The sequence below is a fragment of the Molothrus aeneus genome, chromosome 1 (assembly GCF_037042795.1).
Source record: "Molothrus aeneus isolate 106 chromosome 1, BPBGC_Maene_1.0, whole genome shotgun sequence".
NCBI lineage: Eukaryota > Metazoa > Chordata > Aves > Passeriformes > Icteridae > Molothrus > Molothrus aeneus.
This window is the reverse complement of record NC_089646.1, coordinates 132,275,859-132,290,026: the sequence shown is the minus strand read 5'-3', so window position 1 is coordinate 132,290,026 and position 14,168 is coordinate 132,275,859. Positions and strand designations below refer to the sequence as shown.

At 37.4% G+C, this 14,168-nt stretch overlaps 1 protein-coding gene across 1 annotated transcript in view; it reads right to left on the bottom strand.

The window, feature by feature from the left end:
- Nucleotides 1-874: 874 nt before the first annotated feature.
- RAD54B (RAD54 homolog B) overlaps nt 875-14,168 on the bottom strand; it is a 63,239-nt gene continuing 49,945 nt past the window's right edge. Inside the window, exons 8-15 of the mRNA XM_066565387.1 lie at nt 11,702-11,909; nt 11,055-11,194; nt 10,180-10,470; nt 8,645-8,820; nt 6,273-6,534; nt 4,908-4,974; nt 4,409-4,609; nt 875-1,739 (exon numbers count right to left, since the gene is read on the bottom strand). Coding sequence (XP_066421484.1) covers nt 1,513-1,739; nt 4,409-4,609; nt 4,908-4,974; nt 6,273-6,534; nt 8,645-8,820; nt 10,180-10,470; nt 11,055-11,194; nt 11,702-11,909 — 1,572 coding nt within the window. The 3' untranslated portion in view covers nt 875-1,512. The remainder of the gene's footprint in view (nt 1,740-4,408; nt 4,610-4,907; nt 4,975-6,272; nt 6,535-8,644; nt 8,821-10,179; nt 10,471-11,054; nt 11,195-11,701; nt 11,910-14,168) is intronic.

Sequence of the window (14,168 nt, the reverse complement as noted above, 5' to 3'; positions counted from 1 at the left end):
ATTACAATAACTATCATTATACAGAGTGCCTGGAATCTCCACCTTGAGATACAGAGCTGCAAACCTTGTCCTTGCTAAGTGAAATAAGCTGTGTGAACTTTGTCTGACAGCAAATGGGCACCATAGCAGCTGGATAAGCGTGGCCCCCCCACCAACACTCACAGGGTGAAGAAAGAGCTCTTCAGCAGCCAGCCTAAGATGTTATTTAAACTCTACCTATTAGCATAATTCTAATTATTACCAAGAACACAATATGCATGCCAAAAATATGTTCAGAATTTAGGACTTTCTCAATCATTGTCTCACTTTGGTCTTCATTACTTCCAGGTGCCATCCCACATTAGAGTGGAAGGAAACTCAAAAAACCCTCTGAAATAAATATGGATGGCAAATAGAGGTCAGTGCACATAGCTTTCAAGTTCCAAAACTGCACCAAAATGCAAGGAGAATGTCTGATGATGGGTTAGGATGGGCTGTGAATTCAATGCCAGTCTAGGGAAAGAGGCAGTCTAACAGTAACAGAGAATAATTTTAAATGCTTCTGAAATTTGGTTGGGCACTTGGGCTCTGTTGCCACATATACTATATATCATCATATCAAACACAATGCAGGATTATGACAATGGAGCCTCTTCTTGCTCAAGGTCTTTCAAATTCTGTAAGTTTGCAGTATTTCTGAAAATTATCCATTCTTCTGCTCTTGTGGGCACTTCAAAGTACTTCACTTAAAAGTTACAAACTGATTTTGAATGTTTATGTCTTCAAAGAAGGGTAATACAGTCATTATAAAATATACCATAAAAATGCTCAGTACTTCAGTCTGGCAAAACACATTCTTAAAAGGAGTTAACAAAATGAAGATAATCCTGTACTATGTATGTCTGAGAAATAAAGTTTATTTTCCTAAGTAAAAACAATAGGAGAATTTTAGAATATTTTGACACAGTATCAAGCCATGCCCTCAGAATTTTGGACATTAGTGACTATTGCTCTGAATTCCATTAAATTGTAAATTCAACAAAAAAAAATCTACCTTGTTATAAAGCTGCATTTATACAGACACATAGCGTTGTTATAATAAAATCCAACCAGAGTCTTGTTATATACATGTATATAGCATTGCCTAAATTATAAAATTTGGCTGAAGAGTTTTGCCAGCTTTACAAGCAATAAATTATTATGATCAAATGAAAACTATAAATCAAAGTAGACTTACAGAAGTAATGTGCATAAAAATCAATCTGCATATATGATACCAAAGGAACAAAATACTGGAAAGCAAAGTTTGTTTTAAAAATCTGTATTATAATTACAGCAGGTATGATTAACTTAGTAATAACTGTAATTTTGTATAAACACCAGGAATCATGTTTATCCAGAAACCTCACAAGAAACACACAAAACAGAACCTCACAAGAAACACACAAAACAGAACTGGGCAAAAAAACCAATAGGTAACTGCACATCAGTTGTTTACAAGGCCTATGTCAAGGAGGATGCAGAAAAAGACACTCAAGTTTTATTAGGTGGGGAAGTTGGATTGCTTACATTCTGGAAAATGAAAGAAACATTTTCTTTTATCCTTTCAAGGAAAGGATCAGCAAGAGTCTGATGTTGCCCAGAGAAATGTTTCCATTGCATCAGCTGTGACATGGAAAGTGGCTTCTTTGAATTAGGTTTCCCATGGTTTTGTTCAAACTGGCAGCTTCTAGATTCGGGAGGCTTTTCTGAGGAAGTATCTGGAAAAAAAGATGCAGCAGACAGATCAGAGAAAACTAAGACAGAAAATTTCAGTCCGAATCAGTAAGACAGCTGGTGATAACAAACAAGAGAAAATAGAACAGCACATGTAATCATTCTGTACCAACAAAATCCAAACATATATCCACAGTAAGAGAGGGAAGGCTGCTTCTTGCTCAGTGATCAAGGTTATCAAAATTACCACATGCTAGCATAAAGACAAATCCTTTTACACATGGATGGGAAAGGAAATATCTTATTTGCCAACTTCCTTTCCTCTGTCTTCCTAATTCTGTGACATTTGGCCTGCTCTCATTCTTTGAGTAAATCTAAATCTAGATGTATGTTGCAGCAAAATTCATGCTAGCTTCAATTTCTTCCCAGAGGAATCACTCCAGCCAGCTAAGAATAATTTGAGTAGCTGTTTCATTGACTCAGCACACTAGATCTGTACAGTCTGTACATCCAGATTTTGCCAAGTTGTTCAATATACACAATACTGTATATCACAGTAAGGAAAAGACTATTCCTATGAGATTAATTCACTTTTAAGAGAGGATCCTATAGCCCCAAATAGTATCAGGTCATTGCAGTGTACATCACACACTGATGGCTTTATGATTCACCTGATGCATGGGATAAATGAAGAAATAATTTTGTATGAAAAAAATTGCATCAGTACTGTTACTGGTTTAAAACTTGTCATCAAATATTTTCATAGCAGTATTATGTGCTCGTTAGGAAACACCAGTGATATGAGCAGCATGACTCAGACTATTCCTGGTATTTTTAAGTTTCTGAGAGCCCATAAAGACTCATAAACACAAAACTTTCCTTTTGACTGACATATGATGTTTGAAGTAGACTTGAAATACATTTTTTTACTGGCCAGATGAAAATTTAGAATAGATGCATTTACAGATTCTGCCTTCCTACCTCCTAAAGTACGCTATGATCAGGTAAAACAACAGGCTTATAGCTTTGTAGCTGATGTGAAGGGCAGCATCATAGCAAGCAACCCATCTGCATGATCCACGCACAGAAAATATCTTTCTCTCAAGACCCCTATAGTTTTCTAAAGATGACCCTAGTGTGAATGGACCACAGGAGATGATGGGAGACCTGTATTATATTGTTTGGCTCCTCTTTAGTTTATCTTTTGAATCATACTTGCTAGAAATGGAGGAGACAAATAATTGGAAGTTCTTGACTTTTCTGTATAGCAGAATCTATCCCCAGTAACCTGGAATCTAGTTCTTGATGTAATTTGACAGTTTTCTGTTCTTGAGAAAGCAAAGAGACCAGCCAGTGGTAGCTGTATTCTGGGGTATCAAACTGAATGCCATGCCATTGTTCATCAGAACAATTTGACTAGGGAGACAATGAGCCAGCTTGTCCTCTGCTCTTTAGGAAGACAAACCTTCCCCTCACTCTGTCATTACCACCACTTAAGTCTAATAAGGGCCTTCAGGCTTTTCCTTGATTTACTGCCAAAAGGTTTTGTTCACTGGGAACAGGAACTACTCTTGAAAAAGTCCCAGAACCCAAGAGGCCAATGTTGTGATTGAATTGATGAAACCAAAGTATGTTCAAAGCATGAGATAAGAATTCAAGATGTTAGGACAATTGCAAGCTGCTAAATAAAATTGCAAGCACCAGTGTTCATCACAGTAGAAACACAAAATTTCTCTGGATTTCTGCAATCCAGGAGCCACACATGCCTCACTGCATACCACTGGGAAAATATGGCCAACATTTAACTCAGAAGGTGCCTTTCCCACACAGATCCTGTAATAGTACCTAAATGGAGGATGGTAAATATAGAAAATCACTTATGAAGAAACAGAAGGTCTAATTTTTCAACCATTAAAGAAAGATACAAAGATGATTTAATCAGCATATGGAGTAAAAATAAAGGAGAAAATCAAATTCTTATGTCTACATAAGCCCTGTGCTATCACTAGTCAGTCTTCCTCATTTTGAGTAGAATGAGATGAGAAAGAAGTACAAGTCTAACCTATTACCTGGGAACATGCAAACCTTCAAGGAAAAAAGTACTGGGTTTGCATTACTTCTTTTCCTGTCCCTGTCTATTGAGAACACACACTCATTTCTTGCGCTCCTTTTATTGAGATTTCTGTGTGCATTTAGAAGACATCAGTATTGGTACCACACTATCACTCCTGTAAATAGTGTACATCGATATTTCATGCCCCAAAAGAGAAACATACCAAGGCAATAGACACTCTTTCCTTTAAGAGACTGGATGAGCTATAAAACAAAAATGGTTAGGATGCAAACATAACTTATGACCATTTATTTTTTTAATCCTGTTTCCAACTTAAACCTATATACCTGTACAGAGCAAGGTGTGAAAACAACTTTGATATGCCAGAAGAACAGGAGACAGGTCCCTACAGAAAGGATAGATGTGCATATTTGCTACTTGCATGATAGATGAACTGGTTGTTACTGCAAGGAATTAATCTTCTCTTTTCACGAAGGACTCCTATGGATTAGATAAATCAGCCAGTGTGTGGAAGATTCCATAATGAACCTCATTATTTCAATCCTCTTTTGCTGAGAATCAAAGTTTTCTCCAGAGACAGACTATATATAAAGAATGGATTCCACAGCAGTGGCCAGAGATAATGAAAAACAAACTCACTTTGATGGTCAACCTTTCCCATACAGTCACACTCAAGCAAGTCATGAGTAACACAGCTGGAATCTTCATGTAGAGTAAAGAGATTTTTAAGCTCCTCAACAGAAAAATGTGTGTGCTCAGATGTCTTGGAAAGGTCTACAACTGCCCCAGAAAGGTCTTGTTTGCTGATCTGTCTTTGATAAATCTTTTCTTCTATTGAACCTGTATTGAAAAGAAAAACAGATTAATTGGGATAATCTTTGACCAGTATTTACAAAGAAGTCAAATCCATTTCTTGATAACAATATACATAGGAAATGCTAAATCACTATTTTCAGTTTTTTAAGAAAAAGCAAAGCAAAGGCAAGTGAATCAGTGTGATCTCTCCATTTTAACTGAACTCAGAACAAATATATATTTTTAAAGAACAAATTATTTCCAAAACTATTCCCTCTCTTTCTTTTATGGACAAAATGTCAACATCTCTCTCACTCTGGGTAAGTTGAGCACCATCTCTGACCTGTGGTTAGCAGCCTGTAGATATGGACAGCATGTTTCTGACCATCTCTCCACACTCTAGCCATTGCCTGAGGAAAGCAAGAAGATGAAGAGCATTAACAGCCTGCTGTACAAGGATACTTCACTAAAGCTTGTAGCCTTCACTGACTGAATTACCAGTTCTGCCCACTTCTTCGAAGAGATGTTGTCTGGATAATGCATTCCCCAATGACTCTCTGTTATTGTTTCTGTAAGTTTTCTGGTATTAGTTGTAAACAGTTTTGAAAATATAATTTACTTTCTGCCATTCATGCTTCTCTTCCTTTCTGTACACTAAAGTAGGAAAGTAGGTGTTTCAATTATTTCCTGAAAGAAATCCCCTCTTCATATTTGTTTTCTAAGCATTAACAGCAATTTAATATTTCAGGAATACTGATCATTCTCCCCATCTCCAAAATTGGGTTTTTTCCACAATATGCCTTTTGAAGTTACTTTCACATTTCTATTGAAATTCTAAAAATGATTGCTTGCACCTCTTTTATTTCTCAAACAAACAAAATGTAAAACTGAGTCCTGCTATATGACCTTTTTTTAAAAAATGTATGGGTTACACCTACACCCTCAGCACAAACACACACAACAGGCTTGCAGTCTCTGGCAACCTGTAGCAATTTTGTTTGATTTACCAGACTTTTTCAAGCAACAAGACAAGTGACCACATGAGGGTACTAATTCACCCTGAGAAGAGGAGCAAGGGCTTATTTCAGGTATTAAGGACACAGCATTACTCTACAATAAAAAGTTTCTTACCGAGTTCATAAAAAGATTTTTTTAATTGTTATTTTTAAGGGCTATTTTAACTGAAGACTCTTATGCACACTAAATAATCCCTTGAGGCCAACAGTGCCTTTACAAGAATAGCACAGCATTGGCTTTCTTTTCTTTCTTTTGGCATCACTGCTATGTGATTTTCTCATTCTTGCAATTGTGATCAGAGTCTCTCCCTTTTTCTCAGGGACTGCAAATCAACAGCAACATTTGCTATGCAATCTAATCCCATTTTCCTTTTCTTTTTAGAAACACAGCAACTCTCCAGATAAAAAGACATCAAGAGACAAAGAGGATACATGACTCACTCCTCCAAAGAAACTAGAATTTAATCTTTTTATTTTTACTGCAAGAGGGCTTCTACTGATCCCAGTATATATAATACGACAGAGAAATATTTCTTCTTTTCTTCTCAGAAAGTTTTCCCTCATTGTTGTACTTGTCCAGACACAATGTGATAATTGGTAGCAGTAAGACATGTAAAGTCAGGCAATTCAAAATCAGTCAAGAATTCATTTGATGCCCATCCCAACCCACATGTACATAGTTGTTACCAGACCTGAATATCTGTAGCTGGATTCCAGTCAATATCATACAGGATCAAATGAGATGCTCCAACCAGGTTCAGTCCCACTCCACCAGCCTTTGAACTCAGCAAAAAGATGAAAGCTGGGCTGCATTTGCTATTGAAAGCATCCACAATATGTTGTCTCTGGGAGACAGGAGTATGGCCATCCAGTCTGGTATAGGAGTATCCATAATGTTTGCATACATCTTGTAATACATTTAATGTCTGTGTGTAATTGGATACCAACACGACTCTGTCAAACAGTAAAACAAAGTCATCAACCTAGACCTTGGTAAAATTAAAGTCCAATAACAAATCACTGAAGACATAGAAGAAAATAAAATTAAGGTAAAAAATTCCACATCAACTCAGGGTTAGTTTTACTTTCTACAATATAAAACGTTTCCAGTTAATTAGAAGCACATACCAGATCTTGATGCTTTATACTCACAGTCAAGCATTCAAGTGTTAAATAATTAATGTCTCCTTTTGCAACAGAATTTGGCATAATGCAGATTGCAGCATTCAGAACCAATCACAAAGATAGATTTTTTTTAAAAATCTGTTTATACAAAATAACTGTTGTTGAGACAGCATTTGCAGAGGATGTTGTAGGAGCTAATAAATAATGTATATATAAAACTCTACTTAAAAGCTACTATGAATTTCTACAGAAAACCTCAGAAAATTCCAACAAAAATCATAATGAAAGTCGAGTAGGACAGCAGAGAGACTTTCCTACATTTTATGGCTGAAAAGAACAGGGAAGAAGACTAGTGAAAGGTCTGATCCCTTACAGTAATGGTCCAAGCTATGTTGGTCTATTTTCTCTGAAATTTTGTCTAATTAGGTTTCAAAGGTTTGAAAACCTAGCATTTCTATCCTCCCAAATATTGAGGATGATTCTACTAAGTAGACAAATATCTTTTGAATTTAAGCTATAAGTAAAAGAACAGGGCATTTTCTGCCAGATCTCATTTGGAGGTCTTTAGTCATCTAAACTAAATGTAATAGATTTGATTTTTTAAGAAGTAATTATTCATTTCATTATTTTTTAAAATAATTTTGATTTAAAACAAGTTCTGAAGAACTAGACAAATAATTTCAGGGGGAAATGAAAATATTAACATTTTAGAAGTGTTTTAGAATATTTTTATTATTACACTTTACAGCTGAACTACATCCATTATCTGTTTGTAAAGACTTTGCAAGACTTATTTTTTTGTCAACATAATGTTCACATCTTTGTCTGCACTCAAAAATAGAATATAAACTTCAGATTAGGACTGGAATTGAGTCTGTATATTACAAAAACTATTCAGTACCAACAAAAGCAGAGAAACCAAAGAAAAATAAACATAAGCTGCACTGAATTAATGCAACAAAACTTAAAGGCATAAAGTAATGCCTCCAATCAGCAGCCCCTAAAGTAATGCTACAAAGAGATACAGGTTTTACTGACATTCCTGGTTTCACTGACCTACAAAAACTAAGGCCAGTACTTTTAGATATTCAGCTGACACTGGTTTCAATGGATGCTAAGTACATAAACTCCAGCAACAGGCTCAACTTTCTGATTTGTGAAAAGAAAGTATCTTCAGATTCCATTACATCAGTGTCAAGAGATCTGCTCTTACTTCCCACTACTGAATTACAGTGTGTCCTACTCAAACATCACTTGAAATAAAAGTTAAATACTTTTGGAACAGTTGAGCTTTAAGGCATGAGTCCATAAAAAATTATCCTGGGACACCATATCATGTGAGATTCCCACAAATCAGCAATTGCACAGAATTTAATCATGTGCATCCTATTAGCCCATGATAGCCAGAAGTTTTCCTACAAGTCAGTGGCATTTACCACAGGGGAAATAAGTGGTTGCTGGGCAAGTTTGTCTTTGAAGAATGTTTGCCCTGAACTTTAGAAAAGGCAGCAAGCAGTGAGCAGTTAAGCATGATTAAAGAGGAAATAACTTATAATTTAGCAATGAAAATCTTTCAGTGCAATTTCATAGATTAACACATCTTCTCATGAAGATACAAAGAATTGGAAAGCCTCTGCAAGTACAGGGTGCAGCACAAGGGCTGTAGCAAACCATCTTACTTGCTTTGCAGTGTAAAAAATACAAGTAACACTACCTGGAAAAAATATGAAGACCACCTTTAACAATTATGTCAGCTAGAAGTTCTAAATTCACAATTTAACAAGAAAGCTAGGACTACAATGTTTAAATTAATTTGGCACCCCTGCAAACAGCTGCAATACCTTTATTTTGAATGTTATACTCCCATGCATTTGAAAAGCAAATCAATATCCAGAAGGTCACTCCCATTACCTCCCTTGTACCTTTCTTTCACACTTGCCTTTCAGAAGAGTTGAGCTCATGGATTGCTGCCAACAACTTCACCAGCACCTGCAATTTTCCTGAATCAGTTTCACAGAAAGTGTCTGAAGTATAATCTTGTGGGAAGACATCTATTACACCTTCATAGAGACTGGACTCATCATATTCCTCAGACATAGGATCACAGCTTTTTTCCTGTTGAAAAGAAAAGGATTAAAATTCCATATCCCCTCTAACATATTTTTTTTAAGATTGCTATATTTTTATCACAAAGACAAAAGGAGGCATAAAAAGCTGCCACAAAGCAATGTATTATGTGAGCATGACAACCTTCCAACATGGGATTGAAAGCAAAGTTTTAAAATACTTATAGTTAATATTAGTTTACATTCTCTAATCTAAGACATTGTTTGAAGCTAAGGAGAAAGTTGAAATTCTTAGAACTGAAAAATGTGTACAACTTCTCTACTTAAACAACCATACAAATGTATTTCCACAGTAAAGATATATCTAAACCTTGGGAATGAGGAGGAAATCAATACATTGTGTATTCTTTCTAAATCCCACAATTATTATGAAACTTCCTAATCATTCACTCTGTTTAGGAAAATACTGTAATTAAGATTCAGTTATACTACTAGAAATGAAGAAAAGCTGGCAAGCAAAACCAATAAAATAGTAGAAACACAGGTAATATTTTGCTGTACTTAGAAAATCAATGTTTCACAGGGAGGAAAAAGACAGACCACTCAAATGCCAAAACCACAATGGCAATAAATTATTTGCACATACAGTCCTCTCCATCCCTATATTTAATAAAGGCTTGTGGTTTTGCATATGAAAGGTTTCTAATGCTTGTACTATGAAGTAAAGGTAATGAACTTTACTTGGCAGCATTGAAAGCTAGAGGGATACTGCACTGTGCATATTCCACCAAAGTCATAAAGTACGTCTTTAAAGAAAGATTTACATTTCCACCCACCTTACTTGGACTTCAGCTAGTGGCCATTGAAGTTACTATTACCAAATTCTAATTATCATACTATTTGCCTAGGGGAATAAAAACATTTTTTTACATACAACCCTAGGAGAAATGGTAATGGAGACATCTAGTACCACTGACATCTTGAGCCTGCAGCTCCCAGGGTCATTAAGCTTGAAAAAGTGAAAATATCATGTGGACAGGGAGCTTTCAGAGAAACCAGCAGACATACTAGTAATACTAGTACATACTAGTAATCCCTAGTTAATAGTGCTCTTTGTAAAATTCACATTTATATGTATTTTTACAAATATTCAGAGACAAGGTTAAGATGGAAAATACATTAAGAAAGAGAAAACAGCATAAGGCAATAGGAAACTGGTGAGATACTCTTCCTGAGCACATTCAGATTTCCTAACACTTGTGCTTTTGAAAGCAGACTTCCTAGAGCAAGCTGTATGTGAGAGTATGGAAATGACCTTAAGCAACACACACATTGATAACACAGTTTTAGTGACATGTGTCTGCTGAAATGACTAATTGCAAGCACACACCCCCGTGCAAATAGATACCTTTATAGCTTTAAACAGAAGACATGGATGATTGCAAAGTTTTTTCAGAGCTCCTATACATATTAGGTGGGGACTATTTTCCAGCCTGCCTTGCAGACAGGATGTAATGACAGGAGAACTAAGCAGTTTTCGGTACAATTCAAGTTGCAGCGCTGTTGGTCGGCAGAAGATTATGCTCTCCTTTTTGGGGGGCAGAAATTTGTTTATAACCTCCTGTGTTCTTCTTAGAATAAAGAGTCCAGTGAGGCGTGTGAGTTCTGCTGCTCTTTTTTCTCCTAATTCCTTTTCCTCCTAAAAGAATAAAGCACAAAATTAATTATAATCTTGTATTTCATCAGAATAATGTTCTGTATGATTTTAATTAGGTATTTAAATAACCTTTTAAAAGTATGACACCACTTTCTGACATGGGACTGTAATGACCAATTCTTCTCCAATTACTACCACTGCATTAATTCTATGTCTGGTTTCTAAAGTCTTAAACAAAGGAAAATAATGTCCCAGATGACATCCAAGGCTTGAATTATATTCTAGAATTCTATTCTTGAGATGCAGTGAAAGCATGCAGACCTTGCAGTGCTGTGGAGAAGCTAAGAATGGATAAAGTATTGTCACATGGCAATGCACATGGTTTATTGGGGAATGCAGGTGTTGGAAGCACAGCTGTTGCCTGGTAATTAATAGGCAGCTGAAATGAGGTGATTTTAACATGTGTGTCCTCCTTCTGCTCTCTTTGAAAACAAGTGACTTCATGTCAATAGGAAGGTGAAAAGTTTCAGCTACTATTAGTAGTCCTGAGCTTCACTTTGCTCCATAGAATACAAATTTCATTTTACTATGAATTTTCTTCTAGAACTGATTTTTTAACCAAATACCTCTGTTGCTGAAGGTTCTCTAGATCTGACAATTGGTTCCTCATATATCTTTCTATACGTGGATAAAGAACCAAGTATTCCTGGATTCACAAACTCTATTAATGCATAAAATTCCTGCAAGTCATTTTGGATTGGAGTACCTTGAAAGAGAAAAAAAATAATTCTGCAATTGGTTATTTTTTCTTTAAACTGATGGAAGTACATTGAATGCAGTACATTAATATTGACAATGTATCTTGAAAACAGATGTTTTACTTCAATGTGAATTACTCAGAGTCCTGAACTGATCTAAAACTTTACCATGAATGACAAGATACTGTACTCCTAACTAAACAGACTGCAGATATAATTGTTCTGACAAAGGACTTTAAAAAGTTAAGTTCTAAATCAATTTTATTAAATAACTACAAAGGAAAACATTGAGTGCAGAGTCCCAATTCCCTTACAGAAGATCTAAGGCTCCTTGCTTGCCCCTGAAGACTGACATATTTTGCCTTTATGTAAAAACAATTGGAAATAACCTGTTTTTACAGCACCTGAGATTTCTTCATTTAATATCCATTGCCAAAATTCCAACTGATCTCATGGTTTTCTTTTACCCCAACCTAGCACTATCAACATAAAAAAATACTAAAAGATACACTAACCAGTAAGGATAATTCTCCTCTCACAAGACAGACTAGTAAGGGCTGTAGTTGTCTTAATAGTGCTGTTTTTCAGCCGATGTCCTTCATCACAGATTAGGAGGTTAAATTCTACAGCCTGAATTTGATCCGAAGATCGCAACAGCATCTCGTAACTGATTATCATAACAGAATAAAGTGGAGAACTGATGAATTCTTCTACTTTGTGGTCCTGCAGGCATCAAGGAAAATAAATCATACAACTATTTCGTTGGAGATCACCTCCTTAAAAATCATCACATTCCTTAAAAATCCAGTAACTACAGAAATTTGTTCTCACATGACACAAGGTATTTACTATCTCCTTCATGACTTCGGATAATTGATTCTTTCCTAATTTGCGAAAGAGATCTGATACAGCAATTTAGAATTTTACCACCTCATTAAAAGAAAATTTATTATTCTTTTAAGCCTTTAAAAAGTCTTTAAAAATGTATCCTCTGAGATAGATTACCATGAAGGTGAAAACTACAGAGTTCTTGTAATAGCTTTCCACTTCTGGCATTTGGGTAAGCTTCAAATGAATAATTAAAGCCAAGATAATGAAGGGCCACAGGTAGCTTCTTGTACATTCACTTTGGATCTCAGCCTGGTAATGTCCAGTAGGAAGTTACCACAGTCTACCAGAATTCCTTTTGGAGGTTTTAATTTAATTTTATATTATTGAATATTATATCCTATTGGTATTATTTAACCTACTGAATTGGTTCTAGGTCTCAGGATGTAGAAGAGCAAAGTTCAGCTTGATTGGAGCTCAGGTAGGAGGGATTCTGCAGGGAGCTTTCATGGAGGTCAAAGGAACTCCCAAGTGCTGGGATTTTTTCAAGGATGCTCTTCTGGAAGCACGAAAATAGTTCACCCCCTTTAAAGATAAGGGAAACAGGTGGAGCAAGAGACCCCTTGGCTTAACTGCAAGCTTCTGAGTCAAAATCAAAAGCAAAGTGCACCAGTGATGGAAATGTGGATAAACACCTGTTGAGACCTACAAAGGCATTGCCAGGGCCTGCAGAGATGCAGACAGAAAAGCAAAAGCTCAGCTAGAAATTAATTTAGCCAGAGATGTTGAGAACTGCAAGAAACAGTTCTCTAGGTATGGAAAAAAGAAGCAGAAACAGAAGGAAAATATTCACCCACCAATAAACAGGAGAGGTGAATTAGTCACAGCACCTTCTTTACCTCTGTCTTCACCAGCACTGCTGGGTCCCCAGCCCTGGGAACAAAAATCCAGGCTAATTACAGACCCACCAGGGTCAGTGAAAGAAGGTGGGGGTGAGCTCTTACAGGAGCTTGACCCCCATGGATTAATGGGCCCTGGCATTGCCCAGGGGTACTAAGAGAGCTGACTGACATCATTGCAAGGCCAATGCATAACTTCTGGAGAAGTCAAAGGAGAGCAGGGGATGTGCCAGAGGACTGGAAGGATAATACCCCCATCTACAAGTAGGGTTTAAAGGAGGAACTTCTAAGTTATGGAATGAATCTTCATGGGAGCTATCACATGTCAGAGGAAGCAAGGGAGTGGGAAATGCCAACACAAACTCACCAAGGACAAACTGAGCTTGACAAACCTGCTCACCCTCTGTGACAAAGTAAGCTGCTTGGTTGGTGTGGGCTGGGTGGACATTGCCTCCTGGATTTCTCCAAGGCTTTCAGAGTGGTTTCCCACAGCCTCCCTCTGCAAAAGCAGATGGGCTGTGGTGTGGATGAGTGCTCCATGTGGTGGTGGGAACTGGCTGAGAGGCAGCACCCAGAGGGTGCTGGCCAATGGCTCCTCCTCAAATGGGCAGCGTGGCACAAGTGGGGTCCCCCAGGACTGATGTCAGGCCCAACTCTGTTTAATATCCTCAGAAAGTGATTGGGAATGGGATCAAGTGCACCACGATGAAGTTTCCCAGCAACACCAAACTGAGTGGGAAAGTGGATGCTTTGGAAGAGAGAGCCACCCTGCAGGAAGATTTGGATAGGCTGGAGAGTGGCCAACAAGAATCTGATGAAGTCCAGCAAGGGCAACTCTCAGGTCTTACACCTGGGAAAACATAACCCAGGTGTGCAGCACCATAGGGCTGGCATCCACCCAGCTGGGGAACATCTCTGTGGAAAGGGATCTGGGATCCAGGTGGACAATCAGATCAGCATGAGCAAACAGTGCTGTGCTGGCACAGAGAGGCAACGGGGTGCTGGGCTGCATCCACAAGGGCATCACCAGCAGAGATCCAGAAGTCATTGTCCCACTCTGCTCAGAGCTCACCAGGACACACTGGAATACTGTGCTCAGTTTTGGTCCCTGCTGTGCAGAAAAGATGTGGACAGGCTGGAGAGGGTCCAGAGAAGAGCCACAAACTGGGAAGCCTGTGACAGGGGAAAAGGCTGAGAGAACTGGATTTGTTCAGCCTTGAGAAAAGAGGACTTAGGGGAGAACTTATCACAATGT